Genomic DNA, 27668 nt, shown 5'->3' on the forward strand with positions numbered 1-27668 from the left:
TAGAACACAGTGACTGCCAGTGCCTTTGAATACAATGTGACAAGTGAACCATGATTACTGGAAGGTAAGCACAACATGATGTATATTTATAGTAAAACAGGAATATATAAAAACCCAAAGTTGTCAAACTGCAGAATGACTGCTGATTCACTGAGCTTCCACCCAGCAATTGGTAAACCTCCTCTTTGTCATTTTCACTTTCACTCTGACAGGATGACAAATGTTGTTTTTTTATACAGTGTACTGAAACCGTTTCCAAATAATGGATGTTTGGAGGTTACAAAAAAATACATGGAGATTAGAAATTCCAAACTTTTGCAATACAAATTTTCACCATTGTTTAAACAGTGCTGTCTGAATGAGTGTGTTCAAGCAAATGCTGTGCCAGATACACACTAGATAGACCTACTTGACGTGAATACAACGTATAACCAACAGCATATTTGAACTTTGAACCTGTTATCATATAATGAATTGACACCAATGGCAAAAGCAGAAAAACTTAACTTTGTCTCTTTAAATATGCATCTTTAAATCTGGAGTTGCATAAGAGGAGTGAACCTGGCTCTACAGTATTGTCATGTTTCATGGTTCATTCTCTCACTCAATGGTCAATAAACGGGAACCTCTCATTCTTTCTTACGGACCTGAATGTGTTTAATAGCAGAAAACATTTACTTGGTTTTCTACCAGAACATGCTTATTTGGCCCTGGGTGAATGAGCACCTTCTGCTCTGTTGGTACTCAAGTATAGGACACAGGACTGAGGTTTTTTTAAAAATAAAATTTTATTTCCTCTGTAGTTTCTTATTGATAGTCAATAGAAGAATCGTAATTTTTTTCTTCTTAATAATCAGTTTTTATTATATACCCACACAATTCAAAATGTTTTAAGAGATGTGGCAGTAACTCCTGCACTGCTTGGGAGAGAATGAATGTCTCCTCTGACACACTCATCTTCAGGGCACCTGACAGGAGTGTGAGCTCTAATAGAAAGAACAGCAGCGTGAGCTCTCACTCATGTCACTGCAAGATCCTGGCACATGGCTGCTGCAGTTGTTTGATGGAGATCCAAGACGACGCACCACAGCAGTAACACGCCAATGGTGAGCTACTGCTGGAGTTACATGTAACATGACCCGAGTTTGAGCTACAGCAGCAATGTTGGGCTTGTGCAGTTCGACCTGTACACTGCGCTGAGCAACTTGGAAACTTACCGGACTCCTAATCTAAGAACCAAGATCGTATATTTTTCTAAAACATAGAAATATCAGGATTTTAAAACGAACTCTAAAAAGCCAGAGAATTGATCAACAATTTAAAAGTGTTGCAAGTCTTCAGCAATAGGTGATTTAGGGTGAGCCATAAAACTACTATAAATCCCAAAGGACCCCAGGGTACTGGCTGGAGAGGTACTGCTGCAGAGAGCCCATACTGGTAATCAATAGGTTAATAACTTGTTTTCAATAACAGACTTAAAACAATCAATAACTCTTAGCTCGGCTGCCCTCTTGAGCAGCAAGCCAAAGAAATGGATGTCTCCAGATTGGGAATCTTGGTAGACTAAACTAGTGAAACTACATCCATCCCTTTGATACTCCCAAACACCTTAATCTTTATATTGATTATTTAATCATTAATTAAACAATAAAAGCATGTGGTTGGATTTCTGCAATGGAATGAACTGATGGGGTGAGATTGAAAGCAATGTTAATTGCGCCAATGTCTTGGCTTAAAAGTATCCATTCTTCTTATTTCAAAGAAGACCTGGGTGAGGTCATGTCTTCAAAACTGCACTCCTGCCATGCCCCTGCATAGAAGCAAGGGATCTGTGACATGGAAGGGGTGTTAGTGGGGCCAGCAGGGGGCGCTCACCCTGCAGTCCACGTGGGTCCTAAAGCCACAGCATAGTGAGGGGGACACTATACTGTAAAAAGGCACCGTCCTTCGGATGAGACTTAAACCGAGGTCCTGACTCTCTGTGGTCATTAAAAATCCCAGGGCATTTCTTGTAAAGAGTAGGGGTGTAACCCCGGCATCCTGGCCAAATTTCCCATTGGCCCTTACCAATCATGGCCTCCTAATAATCCCCATCTATGAATTGGCTTCATTACTCTGCTCTTCTCCCCATTGATAGCTGATGTGTGGTAAGCGTTCTGGCGCACTATGGCTGCCGTCGCATCATCCAGGTGGATGCTGCACATTGGTGGTGGTGGAGGGGAGTCCCCATTACATGTAAAGCGCTTTGAGTGGAGTGTCCAGAAAAGCGCTATATAAATGTAAGTAATTATTATTATTATGAGCCCATAAGAAACTCCTGCCTGTAATTTACAAAGAGTCAGATGCAAGAGAGCACTCACCCCTCTTTCCTTCCATAACCTGCTGGCAGAACCCAATTAAGATCCAGGAAATCCACAGAATAACACTACAAGTTATTTGAATTCTCTGCGCCTACTCTCATTGATGTCAAAGGAGCTATTCTTAGACACCGCTTGCTCCCCACTCCTTGGATCTCTGCCATTTTGTCATTTTTTAATCTTGCTTAAAAAAGCCACTTTACATTTTTTCTAATGATTTTAATCTTTCCAAGGCTTCTTGGTGTGTGCTGCCGGGAATCATCATTAGGATTTCTGCACTCTGTGTACCAAAAGCCTTATAAAGCAGTTGCTCATCTACTGCCAGGGCGTTGATAGAGTGGCATTCAATAACATATTGTGTGTGGATCTTAACAATTTCACTGAAAAAACATAACTTGCGAAAGGTGCATGACTTTACTGTGGATGCCCCTCTCATTGAGAAAGGCATATGCTGTCCTATTCGAAAAGGGGTCGTCATCCTACTCCCTGCCTTACAGTAACATTTTATGAATTGTGCAACAAATTGAAAGATTGCTAAATAAAAGAGAAAACATATACAGAAACTAAAACAATCCCATTAAGAAGAGATTTAGAGTCATCTATCCAATCATTTTCCACAGCTGTTTCAACCAATAGAAGGTGCTGACAACTCAGAGCCTAACCTGGCAGATACAGGGCACAAGGTAGGATTACAGTACAGTATATCTCAAATAAGACTAAGACACCTGTCCATCACAAGACACACACATGGAGACAATTACAGACTCTAGTTAACTTAGCCAGCAAGTCATAGGAAGGCGGATGGAAACAGGAATGTCTGAAGAAAACCCACATGATCACAAGGAGAAAATGCAAACTCCATATGGAATGTGTTCCAGCATTAAATTGAACCCAAGACCCAAGTGCTGTGAGGCTGCGGCCTTAACTGCCATGCTTCTGGTCCATCGAGCTTCTAAAGATCAACTGGAGCAGAAAAAATATCATTTAGCTGCCTAGATCACACAATCATCTAAAACTACTAATGTATGTCTTGCCTAATTTTAGCAATTACAGCCCAGATCCAGATAAACCAGTCTTATGGTGCTCCACAAAATGTAGATTTTTAAAATACAATTCTGGTAGACCTCTAAAAGATGGATGGCATTTATAAATAAAACGTTAATGGCCATTTATTTCTACTTTGAATATTAGCACACCAAGTGCCTGTAAAGATTAAGAAGAAACATACCACTGAGGTAACGTCTGTCTTGCAGGTACATTTACAGGTGAACAAGTTAGCCTTAGAATATCAGGAATGCATACCTTGATCAACAAATCAGCCAGCCTCAGACAGACAGCTGGTACAGACCTTGGGTGAAAAATATTGATCTCTCCCTGCTCTGCTTACAGAATGAAGCACACTATGCATTCTGGAGTGCCAGAGAAACCACTTGTGTTCCTTTCATGGGTGATGAAAGCTAATAGGTTATAATCTGTTTTGGGGAGCCATGCAGTGTCTTTTTAATTTATTTTCCATTTGTTTCCTGGCTTAAAGAGACAGTGAGATTTTTTTTTATTCATTTGATTAATTAAATTAAGTTCTACTGTAAGTCTTCTAACATCCTGGTCAGTTCTTCTCTCTTGTCCTTTACTTATTTCAATGCACAAAACAAGGTTGCAGACTTCAAGCAAAGTAAAGCATATTTCCTTTTTTCCTTTTGAAAAGGGATGTTTTAGTGACAGCCTATGTTTCTTTAAAGTAAAGCAGACAGCTGGATGGTAATCTACCTGAAGAGTTTTGATTTCTGAAGCAGAACAGCAGAGAGCAGATGTAACTGGAAGATATGATCTACAGTAGTAACATGAGCCAATTCTTTCACCACCTCAGCAAAGAACGTATGCAAATGACAGGAGGCCATTCCGCCCATGTAGCTTATTTGGTTGTAAATAGCTAATTGAATCTTATCGAGAAGTGTTTTGGAAAAAAAATAGAATAGCCCTGAAAAAAATGTCTGGGTGACTTCCTCCAGACTGCCACATCCCGCTGTGTTAAGATGTACTTTTCTCAGTTTTAAAAGCACTTGATCTTAGTTTCCAATTGAATCAATGATGAATGATGTATTACTATTATTAGCCATGTTTTAGTGACGGCAATTATTTCATAATTACTTACTAACATAGTAGCTTCTGTTTCTTGTTTTTTTGTTCTTAATACTCCTGGCATTTAAGTATAAGCACTTAATTTCATGTTCCTTTAATACTGTGGTTCCTTTGAATTCACTTTTCGGATCCATTCCATGTATCTCCCTTGAAGATATTCTCTGGATTCTCCCGCTTTTCTTTCTGGTCTAATTTCACATGACAAAAGTACAATGAGACTGGTATTTTTTACTACATGCAGTCCCAGATAAAAAATGCTGGCAATCTTCAGTTGAAAAACTGAATATTCGCCACTTCACTCAGCTTTAATAAGTTTTTTTTATTAAACTGTACTTTTAAACCATTGTCATATTTTCAGTTTATTTTAAGGTGAACAGTGAAGATTCATGCTACAGGGAACCAGTATCTATGTCAGTAACTCCATAGCCAAGTTTCTATGGTGTCATGTGTTTAAAAAAAAATATTATTGATAAGTATGGTTGAACAAACATATACATCAAGCTAAAACACATACACCTAGCCTGATCCTGTCAGATCTCAGATCACAAGCCTGCAAGGGTTTTGTCAGCACTGTGATAGGAAGCCTCCAAGAAAAACAGGTTACTGCTTTAAGTTTTTTGAACTTCGTCTTTTGAACTGGAATTCCATGATAAAACAATACCCCTGTGTGATGACGGGGGGTACTATGCTATCTGAGGTGCCATCCTTTGGAATGTACATTAAATCAGGGTACTGACTTCTTGATTATGAAAGATCCATTGTAAGAGTAGGGCTGTTAACCCTGGTGTCCAGATGAGCTCTGCACTTCAGAGATGGAAGAAGTGGATCCTTCTCCTAAAGCGATTTGAGTTCCTTAGAGAAGAGAAGCATTATGTAAAAGCAAAAATGATTAAAAAAGCTAGCTAATTACATAGTTTCAAATGAAGGGCGTTGACATTTTTTTCTATATCCGTACGTTAACAGAAACGCGGCACAATTTTCTGTATCTACATCTGAATCTGTATTCACAAGGGACTTAAAAAAAAACCCAGCCGGATTCTTTTCCAAGATGTGCAATAGGCGCTCAGTAACATCCCTAAAGAAACTGCTGCTGTGGTATTTTCCCAGCTGCTGAGAGGCCTCTGCAGATTGTTCAGTGAAGAACAGATGGCAGTCTTTTCGTTATTTAATGACATTCTCCCTTTTTGACACTGAGAAAAATCTAAATCCATGTCCTTTTTTTTTCAAGGTTGTTCTTGGAATAAAGTGCACTTTGGGGGCACTGGATCTCCCCTGAGTTGTAGCACACACACACACTCCCTCACTAGAAACCTGAGCTACACCGAGCATGGCAGCTCCTTGAGCCACCTCTTTTGCTTAAGCATTTAGAAGAGACATGCACATATTCTGAGAACACATGATTGAAAAACAAAATTAATGCAAGTCCTGCTGCTTTTGGAATGTGGAGGATTTGAGTGACGCAAAGCCGGCTACCCAAGAGGCTAACAGAATTCCAAACATCAGTGTGAGGCAGTGAGTTGTAGCATTAACTGACCAGTCTGCTAACTCATGGATTCAGTCCAAGTTTTAGAGTCCACCCCCCTTCAAGATTGCAGGCTCATTTTTATCAATAAACTCTCCCTCTCTCCTCAGCACTATGTTCCCAGCTAATTATTTTGCAGCAGGCATACCGTGTTCAATTTTGCCTCTCTCAGCTGTGGGACATGAGTGGATTATAGAGATCTCTCCTGGCCTGTTTGCCTAATTCAGTCTCAGTGGATTGTTCCCCATAAAAGAAGAAGAGAACCATTCTGCTGGACAGTAGTTCACTGTAATCTGATAGGATTAGAGCTCCCTTTAACAAGATTAAGTGGGTAAACAGCAGGAGGAATGTTTGTTAGTTGTAAATAAGGATTCCATTTCTAATCAACCAAAGCACTTGCACCACACAAGAGTTATGAAGTCTTTGCTGAGCTCTTTCCCAGGGTTTTAAATGGCCCAGTGACCCCTGGAATCTAGATTAGCCAGCAGAGATGGGCTCTCACTACTGTGCCAAACACTGCGTTGATGCACTGCCAGTAAAGCTGAACACATTGCCTTCACTGTGATTCCAGGGAGATAAAGCAAAAGGGCATTAAGGGGACAAAGTGAGATGTTTAAAGAGAAACAAAATCTCTATAAAATGACATTATTATAATTGTGAATCCTAACACACCACCACATAAAAATGTTAAAAACTGTGTGACATTTTTTGAAAATTTGGTTTGTGGACGACTGCATTTGTTATTATTGACATACTATTCATTGCCATGAGAAATGATGGTACCTTGACCTTTCTGCTTTCATAATGTAAATGCCAAATTCCACAGTCTACCTCATTTGCTGGAACCGGAGGACTTCCTAATAATGTCAATTGCCAACCTTCAGCTGCAACAGACATATGTTGCAGTCACATACTGTATTTGGGCATCTTTGTAATGGTATTTTTTGTTATCTTTATCTTGAGTGGCATGCAGTTTTAATACCATAAAAATAAAAAGTAAAGCAGTGTTTATGAAATTGCAGTGGATTGTATGAGAGAAACACGGAGGCCTAGCTGTGCCTGGACTGAGCAGTAATTTGCTGCTTTTATATATATATAATCAGACGATTAAGGCATCTGACAATAACAGTTCTGCTGCTGCATTCTGTAAAGCAAAGTTTAGACAGGAGTATTACCAGATTACATATGCACTGATAGGAAATGAAGTACGATAAAGAAACCCTATATGACCCAAGATTCTGGTAGTCCTTCTCCATTGGCCCCTCAGTAAGTCTCCCAGTTGAGCTTAACATAACAACGTGGAAACCGATAAAACCATTATCAAAGCCTCCCCCAGGATGTCAGTATGACAATTATACTGCGAAGTTGCCAACACATATTTATAGCTGAATGCATCACTTCTAGACAAAGCTTCTGAAGTCTGCTACCTAACACTTCCTGAGGTCTATTCCTGATTCAATAAGTACTGAGTCAAAGGGAGAAAAAAACAAGACTTCAAAAGCATGTAACATCTGACCTACAGAATTTGCACCTCCACTAAAGTAAAGGGGTACACAAATCCCAGGATGGAAACAGAAATTCACTTTATCTGATCAACATGTCATGCACTTCTTTATCTTCTTCATGGGTCATGCTCTGCTCTGGAATGGACTACCTTGCTGTGTGTTTGAAGCTTACCAGAAGTCTGTGGTAACAACTTTGAGATTCTAGGATCAATTAGGTATCAGTTTCTTTCTCTCATTTTGCAAACTTTCTTATGATTGTGCAAAGAGGCACCAGAAGTGCAGGGCAGTCAGTTGTAACTTTGTATTATTACTGAGAGATCTATTCTTTAGCAGATTAGTGGGTGAGGACAAGGAAAGCTCATTGTTTATCTAATGGTGAAGAAAAAAAAAGAATAAAAATGTAAGTGCCTGGCCCTCTCTCAGCAGAGTTTATCCACACATTTTGATAAGCCACTGCTTATCTCCATGACAACAGTTGATAACTTCAACCCCATCACTTGTCACCCCGTTGCCTCTGTCAGCTGGTGAAAGCAGACTGCTCTACTTTCTCTGGAGGACAGGGAAGGGGTATGGTAACAGAGGATTAAGTGCTCAAAAACTGTTTCCACAGCAGCCCCACGCCCATCCCCATACCCTGTTGACATTCTGCTGAAGCACATATGAAGTGACAAGAAAAGTTTCAATAACCCTCTTCAGGCACTCGATGGCATTAAAGAAAGTTGGCTTTGGAAAACCTACTGTTTTGAGAACATAGCATTTTTAGTGTTTCCACAGTGAAGCTTTAATCAAAATGTTGCTGCAGAAATGGGTTCAATGCAGGTGTGTGTGTGTACCATCACCTCAAAGCCAAGCCAGGTGAAGGGTAAGTTTAAAAACATGCTTTCCCTGTATAGAAGTGTGAGGTTCTGCACTGCAGTAAACAGAAATAGTGTTGAAATGTGTGGGATGCAAATGCAATACAATTCCTTTTGCATCACTTGCCTTGTTTCCCTCAGACCTTATGTAACTGAAATACCTTTAAAGGAGATCTAATTGTGAACTATATCAGAAACAGCCATTTACTTTGTGTTGGTTACAATTCAGGCAGACCAAGCCTCTCATCACATGGCAGTGTGATCCATTTCCAGTTTAAGGCTGACTGTTACTTTAAGATTCCAAAAAGGAGATGCATGCTTTAAGTTTGTTGCACTACCTGAATAAGGTCAGAGATGTGGAGATTAAATAATATTGGATATTGGGCTTCTAGTGTTTTGGTACTTTTTGAATGAAAACCTGCACTTCCTAACCTCTGAAACAGATCCAATTGCAATGCAATGGCAGGCCTGGCTCCTGGGCAGCGCGTTCCGGGCGGTACAGGGGTGCAGCAGGTCTCACCAGGTGCAGCAGGATGCGGGCTCCCTGCGGGTGGATGGTCAGGGCCTCGTCGTACAACGTCTTGGCCTCGCCGGCGTTGCCCTGCAGCTCTGCCAGCCTCCCGCGCAGCAGCAGCACGTTGTAGGAGGCTGGGTACAGGGCCCCGGCCTCCTGCACGCAGAACGACGCTTCCTTCACCCGGCCCTGCGCCACGAACAGCTCCCCTGCAAGGACAGGTCAGTGAAAGTCCAGACGTTCGAGAGTTTCACCCAGTTCTCAACAAAGGGAAACACTACCCTAGAACAACTACAGTAGCAAAGTGATTTCCAACAAGCGAGAGAAAAAAAAGAAAGAAATGAGATAAAGGTAAAAATAGGCGAGATGCTCGGTATGAAAATAAATGTAGAGTAAAACCTGAATTTTAAAGTATGTCATGTTATAAATACTTCTAATTTTTGTTTGTAGTGGAGAGACATGAATGTCATACATTCAGTGATCCAGACCAAGCTTCTGAAATCACTTTTTGTGACTTAGCTCTTATTTTGTCCTAGTGATAATCTCAAGAAAAGATCAAATATTAAATGTTCACCTTAGGTGTTGCAGGAAGAAAAGAAAAATTGTGATCCATTTAAAAAGGAATGCAGTTTCCTCAATATTCAAAATAATATTCATTCTGATTCTGCTGAATTATCTATATTCTACTTAGAGTACTGAACACAAAATTTGGCTTTACCTCTTCTCGTGCTTTTATTAATTTCTCACATATTAGTTCATGTTCTTCTGCTCAACTGACTAAATAATAAGAGGCCAATTCAGAGTCCTGCACTGCATTTCATTCTTTCAATTTGTTGGACATTGCATCTAGCAGTAAAGTAGCACTTTAATACTACAACACAAACCTGTTCTTTATCATTTTGGTGCAACAGTAGTATATATACACTGTCATACTACACATCCATATTCACATACAAACTAACCCACAAATTCAACTTTTTACAACTTTTTTTTTAAAGGAAGTCACCAGTACACCAAAAATAAATGCTGACATGCTCCTAAACGTTTTATCTTCTGCCAAGTCTGGTCTAACCATGCCAGTAAAACAAGATAAGATACAGTGAACAGATCCAACAAAGAGTCAAGAAATATTCAGAAAAAAAGGCATGTGGGAGCACCAGATTGCTGGTCAAAATTTGACCCTTTTCTGCTGGGAGAAAAGAGAAAAGCCAAGGTGACAGATTCAATCCAGCGACAGGAAGGCTTGGCTGCTCCAGATTCTCTGCTGGTACACAGTTTTGGCATTAAAGAATGGATTTGCTTTACTCCTCTTTGCAGTCAAGCTGAAGGAAGGATGTGATATTTGTGCAGTGAAGGACAAGCTACGAGAACACCTGAAGAATATGAGTTATTTCACACTGAAAGACAAACTGATCCCCCCAAAAGTGAGAAACTTAATAATCAAAGGGATAATTTCACTCTAGGACTGTATGTAGTTGTGTAACTTGTGTATCTGGTATCCTCCCAGAGATAAGTACATTGTCAGTTATAGTTTATTCTATGAAATGAGTTGTGATTCTTGTGGGTATGGGACAAATAAACTCTCAGAAGGCTTATACTGGCATGTAATACCTCACAAAAATGTTATAGTTTGGAAAAATAAAGGCACAATGATTACACCTTAGTCCACACTGGAAATATACCTTATGCAGGACTGGCCTTCTGCTGAAATGTTTGGACCATAGGCATACTACAGTTTAGTCCAGAAAGAAAATGTCAAGGACAAACACCTCACGCAAAATAAACCCCCTTATCCTCTGGCTAATAAAACACACACACCCTCAAAATGACGAATTCATATGCACACTCACCAGCACTCATAGCTTGTAGTAGGCTATGCCTCTGAACTAATCACACTCTTTACTAAATAAGGGCATTCCTAAGACCGCTGTCTGCCAAGGCAATGCCCTGGGCTGGGTTCAGGAGTTCTCCCCAGCAGCCTAGTCCTTCTGCCAATGACAGCGGACAGAGAGGACAGTACAGTCAGCAGCACAGCCCTCTTCACACAGCATGTCTTGGCTGGAGCACTCAGCAACCATTCCAGGACCTGTGTGATAGGCATGCAATGCAATGTGTATTCATTACATTCCTCTGAAAGAAAGTGTTTTTTTAAGAGGAAAGCAAGGGTGCACACAAAATGTCTTCCAAGCAAGACCGCAGGATTTGTTGTATACCTGTTTCCGACTTTTAAAATAGATGATTCCATTTTCTTGTGGTTGTCTCACTGGGGACTTAGCAAGCTACAAGTTGGTGCGTACTGTTTAATCTTTTATATGGACCACATTCAGTAATTCAGATTACCTCTTGGTAAACAGGGAGCACGCTGTGTACTGGTTTCTGATGTGACTTCCTGGGACAGGAAGAAGGCAATTACAGTGGAATGCTGTGGAATAAGCCTATGTGATTGGCTGTGTAAGGAGTGGTGATGAGTGCTACTCTGATGTAAAAGAGCAACAGGGGGCAGTACAGGTCACCGGTCTGGGTGAAGGACACGTGATGGATACAGTTCGGCTTTGAAAAGAAGTTCCGATTCTCCTGGGATTCCACTGACTCCTTCTGACTCTTACCCAATCTGTGCCAAGATCCCTTTTTACTGCCTATAAACCTATCATCCTGTCATCATAAATGACCTGAGGAAGAGCTAGCAGCTGCAAAGACACATTCTCAGTTTGGGAGTTTTATGTTTCTTATTGCAATTCACTTTATGTCCGCATACAGGCTGTCGTGAGAAAGGTCACATGGAACAATGACACTGGCTATGGCCAAAAAAGCTCTTGCTGGTAGCGATTCTCACAATACCTCAGTTTTCCTCCCTCAGATACACACTGACTTCTGTGCTTCTTGGTGTCTTCTTCTTTTTCATTTTATTTGATGTGGAAGGCAAGGGAGTACATTTGACTTGTAACCCGAGACAGATAAGGACAGTGGTTTTGTGGAGGTGAGAGGCGAATTCTAGCAGCTTAATCTGTATCACCATCTCATCGCATTTGTTATTGTGAGTATTAATGTGTCACAATTCACAGGATCGCTTTCACTGCAGCACCCTGCACCCTTATCGTCTTATGACTCCTGCTTAGTACATTACATAACATACCCAAATGACTGATTCCTATCCAGCATGTGAGTTAGTCACATTTCAAGTGCTGCAAAATGACTAGTAAATAAAGACCTGAGCACTTGCTTGGTCACTGTAAGACAAATGAACTACAAATCCAGGGCTGGGAAAGTCAAGTAAAAGGTCACAAGGAACTGACTGAGATCCAGTGATACACATAGGAATCCCGACAAAATTCAAGATATAGAATATTTCACAGAAACATGCAATTTTGCCACAGACACAAGAACAGGTTATGAATACTCTTCTTCAAGGATAAAGCTTTACAGCCAGCCTTTGTGAAAGAAGCCACTGTACTGCACATGACCTATAAAGCTTACTTTGGAGAACTATATTTTCAATTCCACCGCAGGGCAATGGAATCAGCCAGCACTCACCAAGCTGGTCATGCAGGTTGGTAAATTAGACATAGCAAAGGATTGAACCCAGTAGAACTGTTAGTACAATGGACACCCACTTAAGAAAATATATATACTGTATACCAAAACAGGTATACTCTAGATGTTGATTTACACAAATCAGTTTCTATATGAAATATATGGGCAGTTCATTGCTGGCCTTCTGTAATAGACACATACCAGCCTGTAGCCAGATGTGCTCCAGAGTGGTCCAGACCTGGGCAGGACCCTGTTTCTGTGAGGAGCTGGGGACGGACATCTCAGACATGGCCTGCTCCAGGCGAGAGGCGGCGATGGACGGCGCGCGCTGGGACCCTGCACAGACAGAGGGCTGCCGTTAATCTCTCCGCACTGGGACACGGCAGCACACCAAGCACACAGGGCCACTTCCAAACTCAGAAGGCACGGGAGGCCTCTGCAGAATGGGAGGGAAAGGGAATCTAAAACAGTATCTCTTCCCCTGACTGCTCTGGTACTTGTGACCTGAATTCCTGTTATCACAAACACCCATGCAGACTCACATGATCTCCCACGGCAGTACAAGGGTGGCAGGGGTGGTAAGACAGACTTGGCAGCAGTTACCTTGTTTCCAAATCCATGGGGCCAAGTAAAAATGTGAAGAAATTTCTTTTCCAAAAATATTATTTTGTCTTCAGTTTGGAATAGTAGACAAGGCCTCTGCCCAGATTTGGTTCATACAAGGGTTTATTATTTTTTTTCAGAACCTGATCTCGCTTCCCATCGAATAAAGCATCCATCACAAGGCATGAGAGCAATGATAAAACACATGCTCTCTGTTTGAAAAAGTTCCGAGTGAACAAGTATTTAAAGCCAGTTTTGAGTGCTGTGTGCCCTGGCGTGATCTCTACACAGGTTTGAAAGCCAAGAGACCTTGAGGCTGAGTTTCATCTTAGCAGGTGGTAATTCCAGGACAAGTATCTGCAGTTAGTGATAGCAGCCTTGCACATTCAGTGAGAGGCCTGGGTGCTAACAGAGCTGCTGTGAGTTATGGACCCAGGCCAAGGAAAGGCAAAGTCATGCAGAAGACAGGATTACTGTGATTATTTTCTGTGTATTTCACCCCTTTGGAAAGCAGGTCCAGGCTCAGTGAAGAAATCTCTTGTCCTTTCATAGAACTTAAAATTGTGAGCCCACTGCTTAAACCATTCTTATCGTAATTGTTCAAATAACATTTTTTCTATGCTTTGATGTGGTTTTCCCACTGTATCATGCATTAACAGACTACCCAAAGCTTCAGTACATTCATGGTTTCTCAGCATTATTCCTGCTTTATTGTGATTCAAAACAGAAAAACTTCCTAAGGGACCCTTTCTCAGAATCATACTGAGTTGGAAAATAATACTCTGAAACGTGAGATCTTTTCTACCATGATGTAAATAAGCTAGCAAAAAAACATCATTTGTTGCTTGAAAGAATTGAACGAATTCTTTAAAAACACAGGCTTGACCAGGATTCCCCAAACTGTGGCACACAGCTGTTGGTGTGCCACAGGGGTTTTCGCTAGCTGGCTGACAGCAACTCCAGGGACCTGTCAGAAGCGGGTAACTTGCTGTGCCAACACAGGGAGAGATGTGCCACTTCTCCATTATCTGCATGCTCCCCTGTTTGACACTGTGGAGCTTGCAGTACAAAACATAATTAATGTCTCTACCATACACAGGTGCTTACTTTCCTCATACAGTGCATGGATTGTTGTGTGAAGATGCATTAACTGATAACAGGTTATCCCAAATTAATGTACTAACCAGTTCAGAATTCACTTCAAATATAACTACAGTTAATATAGGGGATACAATTTCCATTATTACCAACATTCTGCACGTGTTCGTTTCCCAGATTGCTTATATGGATAAGCTTTCTTAGATTCTTTCCTTCTGCTGAACTTTCCGTATTGCCTAGCAACCAGCCACGATCAAGAAAAAGAGCAGCACAATAACACTCAAGAAAAAAAAAATTAAATATAGGTGTCTGAAACAGACATGTTTCATTTCCAGTGTTACCTGTACCTCCACAACTCCTGATTTTTGAGATGTAAATATAGAGACTGATCACACTCGAACAACTGTTCTGATCAGCTCTTAATTAGAATGGAAGTAAAACTGTGCAGACCATAAGGTAACAAAACCTTGATCTGTAATATACACCAGCGCAATGAGTCTGTCTTTAATAAGAATAATCCTGTTACAGCACAATTGTACTGGTTTCCCTCCAAGCACAGCTCATGGTTCAGCAGTGTATATCTGTACAGGCGTATTCTACTCTAAACTTAACAGACCATTTTTCTATGGAAATAGGACAATTTAAATAGAGGGTAGGGAAAGATCCAGTGAGTTATGCAACACAATGCCATAATGAGTTTTTTGTCAAACATTCCAATGACCATTAGCACAGATCCCTGAATATACAGCCTTCAATGAGCATTCCTGCTGAACCACACACCCCTGTAGATCTTTGGAAATGGCCAGAATGATTTAAAACCTTTACAAAAATGAGGCTGCTACATTAGGCTTCCAAACATGTGGCCAACATATCTGGACACATCTAACCCACAGTTGTCCAGATCTCTCAGGGAGCAGAAAGGCACACGGCAATTCTTGAGATTGTGTGCGAGTTTCGGTGCAGCTGCAATGTAACAAGTGACCCTGAATGGGAATGTCGGAAAGAGGGGGGGGCTGGGGATGATTTAAAGAAGAAGCTGTAAGGCTGCGAGGATGCAACTGGGTCAGGGTTCTGAAATGTCACGAGTTTAATGCTTTATCATCCTGCCAATCTGATAACACTAGAGGCAACTGCTAAAAATGCCCATGCCTGGCAGCACAGCTGTTGGGGAATGTTAGAAACGTTCTGGAGAGTTCGGGGTGGGGGCTGGGGATCCTGGGAGTGTGAAGGCTGACAGCCTGGGTCCACATTCCTTGCATGATGTCACATTACAGCAGACACACTCCCACAGACTGGGACTGGACTGCCTATGCTCTTGAAACTCTAATCCGTACAACTTCTGCTATACTACACAGGGCTAAAGTGGCATGGACACCTAGAGTTAGGACATACTTTCAGAGTCTTATTCGGACCAGATTAATTCAGATCTATAAGATTTATCAGGACACACTGCCACAGATCTGTGAAGAAGTAGTGCCAACTTCTGAGTTGTTATATATACTGTAGAGTATTTAGTATTGTCACCCCAGCAGATCTGCTTATTTCTATAATATTTGAGGTTAACTTTATATTACTAATGTTATGGTAGGTAAAATAATCACCCATATTTAAAGAACACAAGAAAAGTAAAACCCTGAATAGGACAGAAAATGGGCTGACATATCCCTGCAGGTCTGCACTGCTAGTGTGTAGTCAGCTGGTGTTGGCAGTAGCAGGGAACCACAGGCTCACCAGTCTCTGGGTCCTGGAAGTCTGGCAGGGCGAGATGAAGCGCGCTAGTTGCCCTGCTGGGGGGCACGAGCTCTGGGACACTGCTGCCCTCATCTGCTTCACTGTAATACAGACAACGGCAGCCATCATCATCAACACTCAACACTGCGCTGCAATCATCAGGAAAACAAGTATTCTCCACTCTGTCAGAAGGTAGCTCTGTCTCTGTCTCTTCAGGCAGCAAGTTTTCATTAATATTTTCACAAAAAATTTATATATATAGTAGAAACCAGTTCATGTCAGAACATAACCAGCAACAGTCTATTTGTGATAATAACCCACTAAAAGAAGATTAAATCGCTTTTAGGAGGGTTGCTGCTCAGAGTGTTTCTCTTTAAGAGAAACTCATACTTACATCATGACAATGATTGATTTTGAAGATAATGAATATTTTGCCGCATCATCATTATTCTGAGAGCTAGTAAATTAGCACAAATAATACGTGGCAAATAGTTTACTAACAATAACAAAAGGAAAGGAGGAAGAGAAATCAGATGCCTTTCAAGAGGTTTTCTATTTCACATAGTACATCTCTTTATGACCTTGACCTTGTTTTAGCCAGCCTGTGCAGGAGACTACAGCCTAGTTACCATTTTATCTTCTGGCTTTTCCGTTCTTAGCCTGTGCCCTAATAACCCAAGTATGGGACATTTATTAATGCCAAGTTAGGATCCCAAAGCCTCTGTCAAGTTCAAACAGCATTGCACACACTGTATACATACATTCACAGATGGACACCCCAAACCATTCTGCTCAAACAAAAGTACTCTCCAATAATAAACACACACACATGCACACAAACACACCTGGCAGACACACACCTCTGTCCCACCCGAGAGCTGCCCGAGACCCTTTACCTGTTGCACGTGCTTTCGAAAGAGCTCTGCCACAGGCGCAGCATGTGCTGGCAGGTCTCCAGCGCCACCTCTGGTCCTAGCAGCACCTCCTCCAGCTTCACTTTGGTGAACAGCAAGCTGTGAGTCAGAGGATAGGGGTCACTCCCTGACACCTTCATTGCTCGAACAGATCCTACAAAAGGCTCCTGTGTTTCCACTTCCCCACGTTGGGAGAAGTGGAAAATGTGGAAAAGCACAGTGAAGTGATGAAGCAGAGTGATGTGGTGAAGGCTCACCGTAGCAAAGGGTAGGCTTGGTACTGTATAGCCATGGTCAAAGAATAGCAAAACTGCAAGAAGACTGTGCACATTCACAATGCTAAACTTCATAAGGAAGGTCTTGGTGCATATCACCATTTATAATGAAGGAGAATGACCTCATTCCTGACTTCAAACAATCCCTCATTAAGAACAGTGGAAAATTTAAAGTGGAAAAGTACAGTTTTAGATTCTATCTTCTTAAGTTTAAATATGACAGGGGACATTTTTCTCTCTTAACGTTCTATTTAGGCTGTAGACAGTCCAATAAATATTAAAATATCTACTGGCAGAGTGTATTTTCTTTCTTCTGGTTCTTTCCTGTGGTTCTTGCCATTTTAACACCGAGGGCATCATGATCTCTTTAGCTATAAAGTAAAATTTAAATTTTATGCACAGTATGCAAAATGTAATGACATTTATAAAAACTAAATTCATATACAATTGAAGTTTTCCTGTTTATCAGTGTTTTGTATTCCATTTTACAAACCAAAATCCACATGAATATGACAGGAGAGCAGATTGTTTATTGCTGAAGTGCCTCTCTGTATAACGTCAAGTGGATTTCCAGCATCCATTATAAATCCTATGCAATCCTTATACATATAAGACTTGCCTTAGGTAGGGCATCTGCTTGTGCAGATACCAGCTCCTCTGCCCTGCAGGGCGACTTTTATCTGGGATTACTTTAGCCTAGACTCAAAAAATTCAGATCAGGACTTAGGGAAAGGGAGGTATTAATACTGCACTCAAGAACAGAGATGTGCCTCATGATCATGCACAATAAAAAAAAACATTAATAAAATTCTGAACAGTCATTCACCCCTCTGTGCTTAGACACTGACACTGCAGCAGCCGTACGAGCACCGGTAGCCGTGCGCTGCAGGAAGCATCTGCAATGCTGTGTGATTTACAGGGAGAGAGGCAGCTGGCTCTGGATGGAATAGTGCCATTGGGCCCAGCATCACTGCAGTGTAATTAGAGTGGGGTTCAGAAAAATGCCATGGAGAGTACAGAGACCTGAGACACTCTTGCTCATTAGGCAAGAGTGCATCCTGCCCATTGTTATACCTAGCAAGATCTCTAGAACTTCAGGTTTGCAGCTCCATGATAAGGGCAAAAGAGAGCATAATTAGAGAAGATTAAATTCTCCTATATACTCTATCTCTTCTTGAAAATTCTGTGTTCTTCCTATAGTTCTTCCCCACTGATAGCTGATCAGGAAAGTGCATAATAAGTGTAAGGAATAATAATAATAATAATAATAATAATAATAATACATCATGACAGATTCTCTGTACAACACTTCATGTTTAGTTACCATTGTGCAAGGGGATCAGTGCCATCCTGATAACACAGCGCCAGCCTTGTGTCTCTTTAAATAGATTCCCCAAGTCAGGCGTCGCCACGGTAGCTCAGCTGTTGCCATGGCAGGCTGCATCTAACTTCACTACATCAGACAGCAGTTTAAGTTGCTTAATAGTGATTGTCGCCCTCAATAAAGAGCACAAATTTGCTTACATGGCTAATTTGCTAAAGGAAATGATGTTTCATAACTGAAAAGGTGAAACTCTCATTTGCAGAGAACGGCTGGCACTTATAGACTTAATCTCTATGATTTGCAATGAACTGTTAATTTAATTACACTACCTTATAGGACATGATGTATAGGCACATTTATACTGCACATGGCTCACCAATCAAGAGACCGTCTACTCTACTGAGAAAAAACACAGTATGGAGCTTTTTAGCAGTGCACAGTCAGGGAAATTTTAAATCATTCATTTCATCGGATGTATGTGGACCTTGTAGATAACAAGATTGCTGAAAGTGATAGCACTATCAGTCATTTTAGCAGAAACTGAAAAGCATGATTCTCTTCAGTTTCTGTGTGAGAAGTTTCTCCTTGGAAACTAAACAGATGATCCCAGATCCCTTCCAAAACAAGCATCCATTTTATTCCAGCTAAAGCCTTTTGTATCTGTGGTCATTTATGTACAGTACTATACCTTGTACAGTGTGTTTCAGTGATTATTGATTTCTCTCTTATAACACAGCAAAAGTGTTTATGATTTAATCCTGGTTTATATTTGAAGATTTTTAAAAGTACTCACTCTCCACAACACACACATACTGATTATATTTATTATATTATAGTAGATTAAATTTAGAAATGAAAATTACACATCTATTCCTTTTTATCAAACCTAAGGCAATTCATAATTATCAGTCTCTCACATCGGCTTTCAGGGAATTTGACCTATCCTTCCTTACGGCTTCAAGTGGGTGACATTTGAGGGTTTCTATGCAAGAACAGCTTGCTTCAGGTCCTGCTGTAACATTTCAATGGGGTATAATGGTGGATGGATTTTGACATGGCCAATACATTTTTTCTATGGACATTCTGTTGTAGATCTGCTTGTGTGTTTTGGATCATCGTCTTGCTGCATGACCCTCTTTTGGCTTAGTTTCAGTTTTTTGATGGATGGCCTGACATGCACCTCCATAATTTGCTAATTTAGTGCCACATTAATAACATGACGATTTGATCCCAAGGCAGTAAAGCAGCCAAAACTATGATACTTGCACCACGATGCTTGATAGCTGGAAGCAGTGGTTGGACAAATCTGTCCAGAGAACATTTTTCCAGTAGTCATGTGGATCATTCAAGCGCTCTTTGGTGAAATTCAGACATGGGGCAATCTTCTTTTTACTGAGCAACAATGGTGTCTGCAGAAACTATTCCACAGATGTTCCTCCGTGGTTCTTTGTGACTTCCTGGATGTTTTTTGGGCTGCTCTTGGGGTGATCCTAGCAGAACAACTGCTCCTGGGTAGAGTCACCATGGTCTTGAATAGTAACTGTCTGACAGGCAATGGATGGACCCCCTTATGTTTAGAAATAGTTTTGTAGCATCAACTAGTCTTTTGTGAGACCCTCTGAACTCTCTTGACTGTGACATGACATGACAGTCCTTGTTTACTTGTCACCCAATTAGTTAACCACCTATTTCTAAACACCCCCTAAATTATGCTAAATAAATTAGGGGTTCACTTATTATTTTAAATTTTACACTGATTCTTAATTATATACTTTTTTCTATATTATACACCATAGCATCTCAAAAACATCAAACTGATAATAAGAAGCCCATTTGATTATTTAAGAAAACACCAGGTCCAGGTAAACAAGGGTATCATGGTAGGAAACTGTATTTCCATTAATTATATTGTGACAAACCTTTTCACAGCACCATATACATGTTTCTGTAAGTTTCTCTTAAGGAAGAGACACAACCCAGTCCCAAAACTGCATGCGAAAGGAACCTCTGTAAGGAGTCAAAAAGATCCAAAGGATAGCTAAAACAGTGTGGTATGTCTGGAGGCTTTTAAGGATAGATCTTCAAGGATGTGAGCCTTAGCAAGGGCATTATGTCAATAAACTACAGGGAGAAAGACAGAAAAATATTTCCCATTCACATAAGCCTCAAGGCTTTCTCTTGAGCATTGGGTTAATGGGAAATATTTCCCAATACAAGATAAAGGAAAGCATATAAACAAAAGTACAATCGTTGGACGTCCAGACAGCTCTGCACTCTGCAACTGAACCACCACTGATCTGTATTATATTCATACCAAAATTCCCTTCAAAACAGGTTGGACAGGACAAGAGTAATTAATGTTACAACCTACTGCCAGACTGGATATGCTGATTTCAGCAGCACAACTCAAAAAAGACTCTGAAGTAGTCAAAAATGAAAAATAAATCCCCTTCATTCAACAGAATATGTTACGAATTCAGAGAACTCAGAACAGAAGTAGAAGAGGCAGATGGCTGTGAATGACTACAGCAGGGTCAATATGAGCAGACAGGGGGACTGTCAAAGGTGTCAACAGTGGTGCCTGACTGATTGTCTCAGAGAGCTATTGATCTTGGCTGAGCCTAGATGACAAAACAGCTCAAACTATGAGAATGAGCCCATTTTACAACTTTTTCCTGTGCAGCTGAAAAGTGAAAGGCATTAGACAGAACTCCATGTGCAATCTGGGAGTGTCATCTACACCGGAATCATCTCCAGTCTAAATAAACAATCATTCACAAGCTATCTTACAAGACAGCCACACATTCCATATTAGATTTCAGGACTTTCTTAACAGAAATAATTAATGTATAATCTTATTTTAGGAGCGACTGCTTGACCTATATTGTAAATCAATGTTTTCTTTTCCCTTGAAATTCATGTTATAACTTTAGTTATTATTGTGCCAAAGTGTAAGTTTATAAATGTTGTGACCTATGAGGATATTTAACCAAGAGCTTAATTTGGGGCAGAGATCATGCATACAGGTGCTTCACAAGAGGGAAGGAAGTAGATATCTCAGCCAATATAGGAAATGATTTATTGCCCTTGTTTTTAACACAGTGTGAGTCATTATCAATGTTATTTATTTGTAATGACTGTCAACAAAAATCAAATGCAATGTGCAAAGAATATTTTCCTCAACTCTTATCTAGTATAAGCACTTCATAGTTCACCTCACTCGTGTGGCCTGCTCCTGTTCACCTCTTGATTGATGGCCTCCACACAATGCTAGCCTTGCTTTATATAGTATACACTAATTACGGAGTAATTACAGTTTTATGAAAGCAACCTGCAATTTTGTCAGGTTCCTGCTAATATCTATCAATGGAATAGACTGCTATGGTAATGAAACATGGCACTTTGATGTTACTTCATGAAGCAAAACCACTGCTTTCAACTCTCTGGATAATGTTGAACCACCACATGAGTCATCCTATTTGTTAATAAATCTATATATTTAACTTGTTAAGTCCTGGAGATGGGCAATTCAGGAGAATTTAGCTATCCTGTATTCTTGGTCTACTGTTCCCATTCAAAGTGCAGCTTCTTGCTAAAAAATGAGGTCTAAAAAATAATCAGTGTGAAAGTTAAACAGCCTGATCAATAGCCACTTGATGCTACAAGGAAAGGGGCAGAAACTTCAACATTATGTAAAACAACGTTATCACATGTGAAACCCAGCAGGCAAAGCATGTCTGAATCTCTCTTTCTGAGGTGGATTTCAAGTTTCCAGGAAATGCAAGACCCTTATTTATTCAGCGAGATACAACTGACTGAGCAACAGATCAATTTTTACCAGCTGTGAAAAACTGACATGTTCAATGACTGACTGAATGACACCTGACTAAAGGACAGAGAAGACCCCACAGACCGATTGAAGGATTGACAGCCTGGCTGACTAATTGACTGGTGTGTTGCCAACCAAACTGACACCCTGTCTGTTAGTAAAAGAGATGCAGACTGACAACAGCTGTGCAATCTCCACTGGTCAGCACTTCCACATCTTGTGACCTCTACAAAGCTCTGGAACCTTTTGAATCAGCTTTTCTAGTTTCTATGATAACGATTGTTAATGATCAGCAGAAAAGTAAAACGCTGAATTTGGTTTTAAAAAGAGCAGCCCCCTAGTTAACATAAAGGGTCACAATATGAACCTTTGGTCAAATATAATAACTCCAAGACCAAAGCATAGCAATATGTTTTATTCTCAAAAAGATCCTATGTAACAATAAGTTACTTTGTTAATGGTTTTCTGGTTAAATGCCAAGTAGTGAATACATACTGTTATCAAATTGAAACAAGCAATTTTTCTTATGATATCTAATGTGGGTTTCAATGAAGCAACTGGTTTCTGAAGCAGATTCTTGCTGTGATAAATGATCCTTTAACAATTGTCCATAGACAAGTGATATACAGTACATCCAAAAGACAGACATTGTCTCATAGGTTGAAGGGACATCCAATAATTTTCACCTGTGTGCTTCAATTGGATAAATGGTATCAGTGGACTACTTAGGTCAATGGTACAGTGAGCATGCTCTGACATACTGGACTGTTTGAGAACAACTGCAAACAAGAGGAAACCAACAAGCACATCTTTTATAATTTTTAGTTTGGTAAATCACAGATCTAAGAATCTACTTCAGCTGTTTCCTGAAGGATACAATGGTGTCCATTTCAAACAGATGACTGCATAGCACTAGATAAATTAGTTGCATTTTAAGGTAAAGTGTATCTTGAAATAATTCTGTTCACTGCAATTACAATCTCTGCACTATAGCAGAAAGAAGAGCAATCTTGCAAACACTGAATAAATCATCAAAGACCATAATCCTGTGTGTTATATTAGACAATATAAAACTTTAAAAAATTAAGTTTTTTTCTCTTATCACTTTAACACCGATAGGGTGACAAGTCCAGCAATTTATTAACAACTTTATAACCTTGTAACCTTATATCACCAGATCTCATAAGCTAAACAAGTATGGACCTGGTCAATACTGGGATGGGAGACCTCAAAGGAAAATCAGACTGAGGCTGAAAATAGTGTTTGCAGACCAGTACATGGAACTCTTCCCTCTAGATCAACCTTGTGCCCCAGTATGGTGACTGTGAAAACTGTGAAAGGAGCTGCTATCCTTCAAATTAAACTTTAGACTGAGGTCCAGATTACCAGGTCAGGAAAGATCCCATGAGACCATGTAAGAGTATGGGTGTTAACTCTAGTGTCTTGGCTTCATTTCACCCTGGACTTCCATAGTTTGGCCTACTCAAACTTTCCTTTTTTATGCAACTAGCCAAGAACTTTCTAATTTTCTGGAAGTAAACTGTTTAGTTTACACGCACAGTGCTGGAGGTGTACATCACTAAAACCTGCATACTGTATGTGCATTTCGATAATTATCAACATGCTGCAGTTTGTAGCTGCATTTAAATGAAGAAAATCTCATTTTCCTTGTTCTCTTTTTGCCTCTATGTATAGTACAGCAGCCAGGCTGCATGCTGAGCTTTCACTGCACACAAAAATCACATATTCTGCACAAGCATATCAGGAAGTCAACAATATCTCAATTTTTCAAGCATGAATGACCTTGTAAATAAACCAAGGCTTATAGCAGGTTGCGAAACTGTGTGAAGCCTATTGCATTTTTTTATATGGCAATAATCTATCCATTACACCTCCTCACATTCCTCGCATACTCAGCTTCATAGCAGGCAAGCTGCTCCCAGGATGAGTGCTCTACAAATCGACATCCCTTTCTGCATGGTGCAAACCACAATCTAATAAAAGATAATGTTTCCCTTATAAAGTTTAACAACTCAAAATGTCTTGAACAAATTTCACAACAGGTACATTGCTTTTAATCCTACAGGTCCCCTCGTTGTGCCTGAGGATTGCATTTCGCAAATTAGATGTGAAGTTGAACACACGTTTATTTTTTTAATTATTAGCCTGAGGGAATATTATTTTGTAATCAATACTTTTTTGACTGCAAATATACTTCAGTCTATAGTTACCATTCTAGGCAGGCAGAGTGGTGGTAGCAAGTCAGCGCACAGAGAGTCCTGTGTCAGACATGAAGCTCTTCTTACATCAGGCTGGCTCGTTCCTGTGCTCTGACCTAATTGAGCTGAAACTCAGAGCTGACAAGCACATCAGAGCCTGGTGTGGAGGGGTACCTGCTTGCTCATCGTTAAGAGTGGTGCACTGCAGTCCTAAATGGCAAATAAATTAGCAGAGCTTTACTGAGCAACTCACTTTTATCTGGGCTAGTACAGTATGGTCCAGCCCTTGAAAAAGAATGCATCTTTTGTCAGATACAACTTTTAAGCAAATAAATGATCCCTTAATATTATACAGTAGTTTCCTCCCCCAAGCCACAACACTCACACTCTCTAGATGTAGTTTGTGTGTGATCATTTTTTCAGTAATCCCTTGTTTCTCTCTGTCTAGCAAAATGGGCAAAATTCATCTTTTATGTCTTTCATTCACATAAAAATACACATATTTCTATTACAGTACTGAAGCACTGACAGACTGAAAGGATTTTGTCTACATTGATTTATTCATTCTACTATATAAAGTTAAGCAAACAATTAAATATAAAAAATTCCAAAAATAGGTGCAAATGACAGAGAGTATCTGTCCAGAGTCACAGTTTTTGCTGTAGCAAAATATAATCTAGCTGGACTTTATTATTATTAGATATTATTATAACTGAATTAATTTAACAAAAAGCATGAATGAGTTTTCATAAATAAATCCTGTTATGCTTGGTTCATTTTCTGTTTAATTTAAGTAATTAATTCTTCCTTCAATCACAAACATGAAATTATTGATGTCTTTTTGCTTGACTTGAACTATTAAAAGACTGGAGGAGCCTAAAAAACATAAGGAATGAGGAAGGGACACAGAAGAACACAAAAAAGTATAATACATTGCTTTTAACAAATCTTTACTATAGACAAATCTGACGAAGCCTGACTGTACTCTGCTCAGATGTTATACTACTGTATATGAGCTCACTGTGACAAAGCTCCATGAGCTCCGAGTTCTAGAACAGCCCCCTGACAGGCAGCTGTCTTGCCCTGGTGAAGAGGGGCACATTTCTTGTCGCAAATGTGGCTGGTCCGGCCACAGCTGCCATGCACAATGCCATCTGTTCACCCCTCCACGCAACATCTGGAGCCAAGGTTGCTGGGGGTTGTGGAGGGGGCTTGACACTGAAAAACTAAATACCCCCTAGAAACCCTGTCCTGGGCAATCACCTGAGTAGTACGGGACACATACTGTACCCTCATCTGTAGCCATGAGGAGAGTGCTGGGCACCCCTCCCTGCTGCATGGAGTCAGGTGGGGCGGACCTCTACAGCAGCTGATCATGCCAATATATTCATTCGTTAGGAACAGCACAGTGCTATTCTGCGTCTGTGTTTAACAAAGTCTTTCTTCAATCCATGACTGTTGTATTGCCTGTGATCATACTATTTTTATTTCATCTTTATAATTTATTAGATAATAAATATAAGGTTTAGATATTATTTATCTCTAAACTGTATAAGAATATGGGGAAAGATTCAAAAATTAAAAGTCAAGGGAATTTTAATTACTTTTTTGCTTATTTTCTAGCTAGAGAAGGTAATAAAAACAAGAAATGGACATTAGGACACCTTGTTCAAGATTTTCTGTACTTCTGTATTATAAGTACTGCTTGTGGAGAAGAGACATGTCTCACAGCTAAATAGAGCAAGATGCTTCTTGCATGCAAGGGTCTAACATTAGCCATTAGTATGTACTGTATTTACTGTAGCTAAGACCAAGGAATTCAAACAGCCCCAGTCAATTGAAAAACTACAGAAAGCCACCTGCCTTACTCTTCTTTCTTCCAGGATTCAGGGTACTACTGTATACATCACTTCATAATGTACACTTATTCAAATTAAAGTGTTGTTTAAATGCTGGAAAGCATCAGAAACCACAGGAGAGAAAATTGTGGTACAGGATGATAAACCACAGAGCTGGTAAGGCACGATGCAAATTATGAAAAACCGTTACATCCATCTATCCATTTCCTAAACACTTTATCCAATACAGGGTTGCAGGGGATCCGGAGCCTATCCTAGCAGCAGTGGGCGCAAGGCAGGATATACCCTGGACAGAATGCCAATCCATCACAGGGCACACAAAGAAACAAACACACACTCACTCGCACCTGGGCCAATTTATCCAGAAGCCAATTACCCTTCCAGTTTATCTTTGGGAAGCTGGAGTACCGCATTGCTAACCACTGCCCCACCATGCCACCAAAACAGTTACAGTACAAAATAAAGTGTAGATAAGTAGGGTAAAGCCTGGGTAAAACAGATAATACCATGCAAATTTAACAGCGCTGTATCTTCATCGGCATTTCTCACAATGGGTTTTTCAACAATACATCATGTAAAGGAGGGGGGTAAGTGTGCAACATCAATAATCCCAAAACCAACAATCAAGACAGACTGCAGATACAGTGTAGTGCGATTCAATGTTTGATAAAGACAGAGACGAGCTCACGGGCTCTCAGTTTCTCTCTGTACCATCTGCTTCTCCGTTCCATCTCGATCTGCCCCCCTCCCCCACCCCCTTCCACATACTAATAAATGCAAGCTGGCCTGCTTTAATCATCTTTGTGCAGAGAGAGTAGAGATCAGAGATCGCTGTTTAAAACGAGGGGAGTCAGGCTGGGAAGGTCACAAGGTCGAAAAGGGTTTTAATGCACAGAGCACAGAGCTGTTCAAGACCTGATAGGAAAAAAATATAAATACAAAAGCTGTTGTCTCCTCTCTTTCACACTCCCCTCAATGACTAAATAATACCCATCTGGTAAAGCAGCATGGCAACATCACACAGCCCACTTCTCCAGAGGAAAAGAGATGCATTCAGAAGTACCTTCTTCACAATCGATGAAAGCTCCTGGTGACCGTGATTTCAGAGAAGAGGGAGAGAGAGGGATAAACACAGAGTGAAGAAAAGATTGGGAGATACGGACCAAGAGAGAGACAAGGGAGGAGAGATGGAAAGAGAGAGAAATTAGTTAAAAATCAAGAAATCTAATGATTGATGAACTGGCAAAAAGCTGTACAAAGCGGTGATTGATAGGTTTTCAGAAAAAGACAACAGAACGTGAGAAGGAGCAATAATTTAGACAGTCCTACAAATTTCTTGAATACCTTGCAAATGCTGTGTACTCTTTCTAGGGTTACTGTACAAATGAGGCAAT

At 40.3% G+C, this 27668-nt stretch overlaps 1 protein-coding gene across 4 annotated transcripts in view; it reads right to left on the bottom strand.

Annotated features, from left to right (window-relative positions):
- ttc7a (tetratricopeptide repeat domain 7A) overlaps positions 1–27668 on the bottom strand; it is a 92470-nt gene that overhangs the window by 25101 nt on the left and 39701 nt on the right. For all 4 annotated transcript variants that reach the window (XM_088933534.1, XM_088933533.1, XM_088933538.1 and 1 more), the window contains 4 exons: positions 16751–16867; positions 15855–15955; positions 12624–12758; positions 8898–9100 (listed from right to left, as the gene is read on the bottom strand). In XM_088933534.1, coding sequence (XP_088789660.1) covers positions 8898–9100; positions 12624–12758; positions 15855–15955; positions 16751–16867 — 556 coding nt within the window. The remainder of the gene's footprint in view (positions 1–8897; positions 9101–12623; positions 12759–15854; positions 15956–16750; positions 16868–27668) is intronic.

This window comes from Atractosteus spatula, chromosome 15 (assembly GCF_055471065.1).
Source record: "Atractosteus spatula isolate fAtrSpa1 chromosome 15, fAtrSpa1.hap1, whole genome shotgun sequence".
Taxonomy (NCBI): Eukaryota; Metazoa; Chordata; class Actinopteri; order Semionotiformes; family Lepisosteidae; genus Atractosteus; species Atractosteus spatula.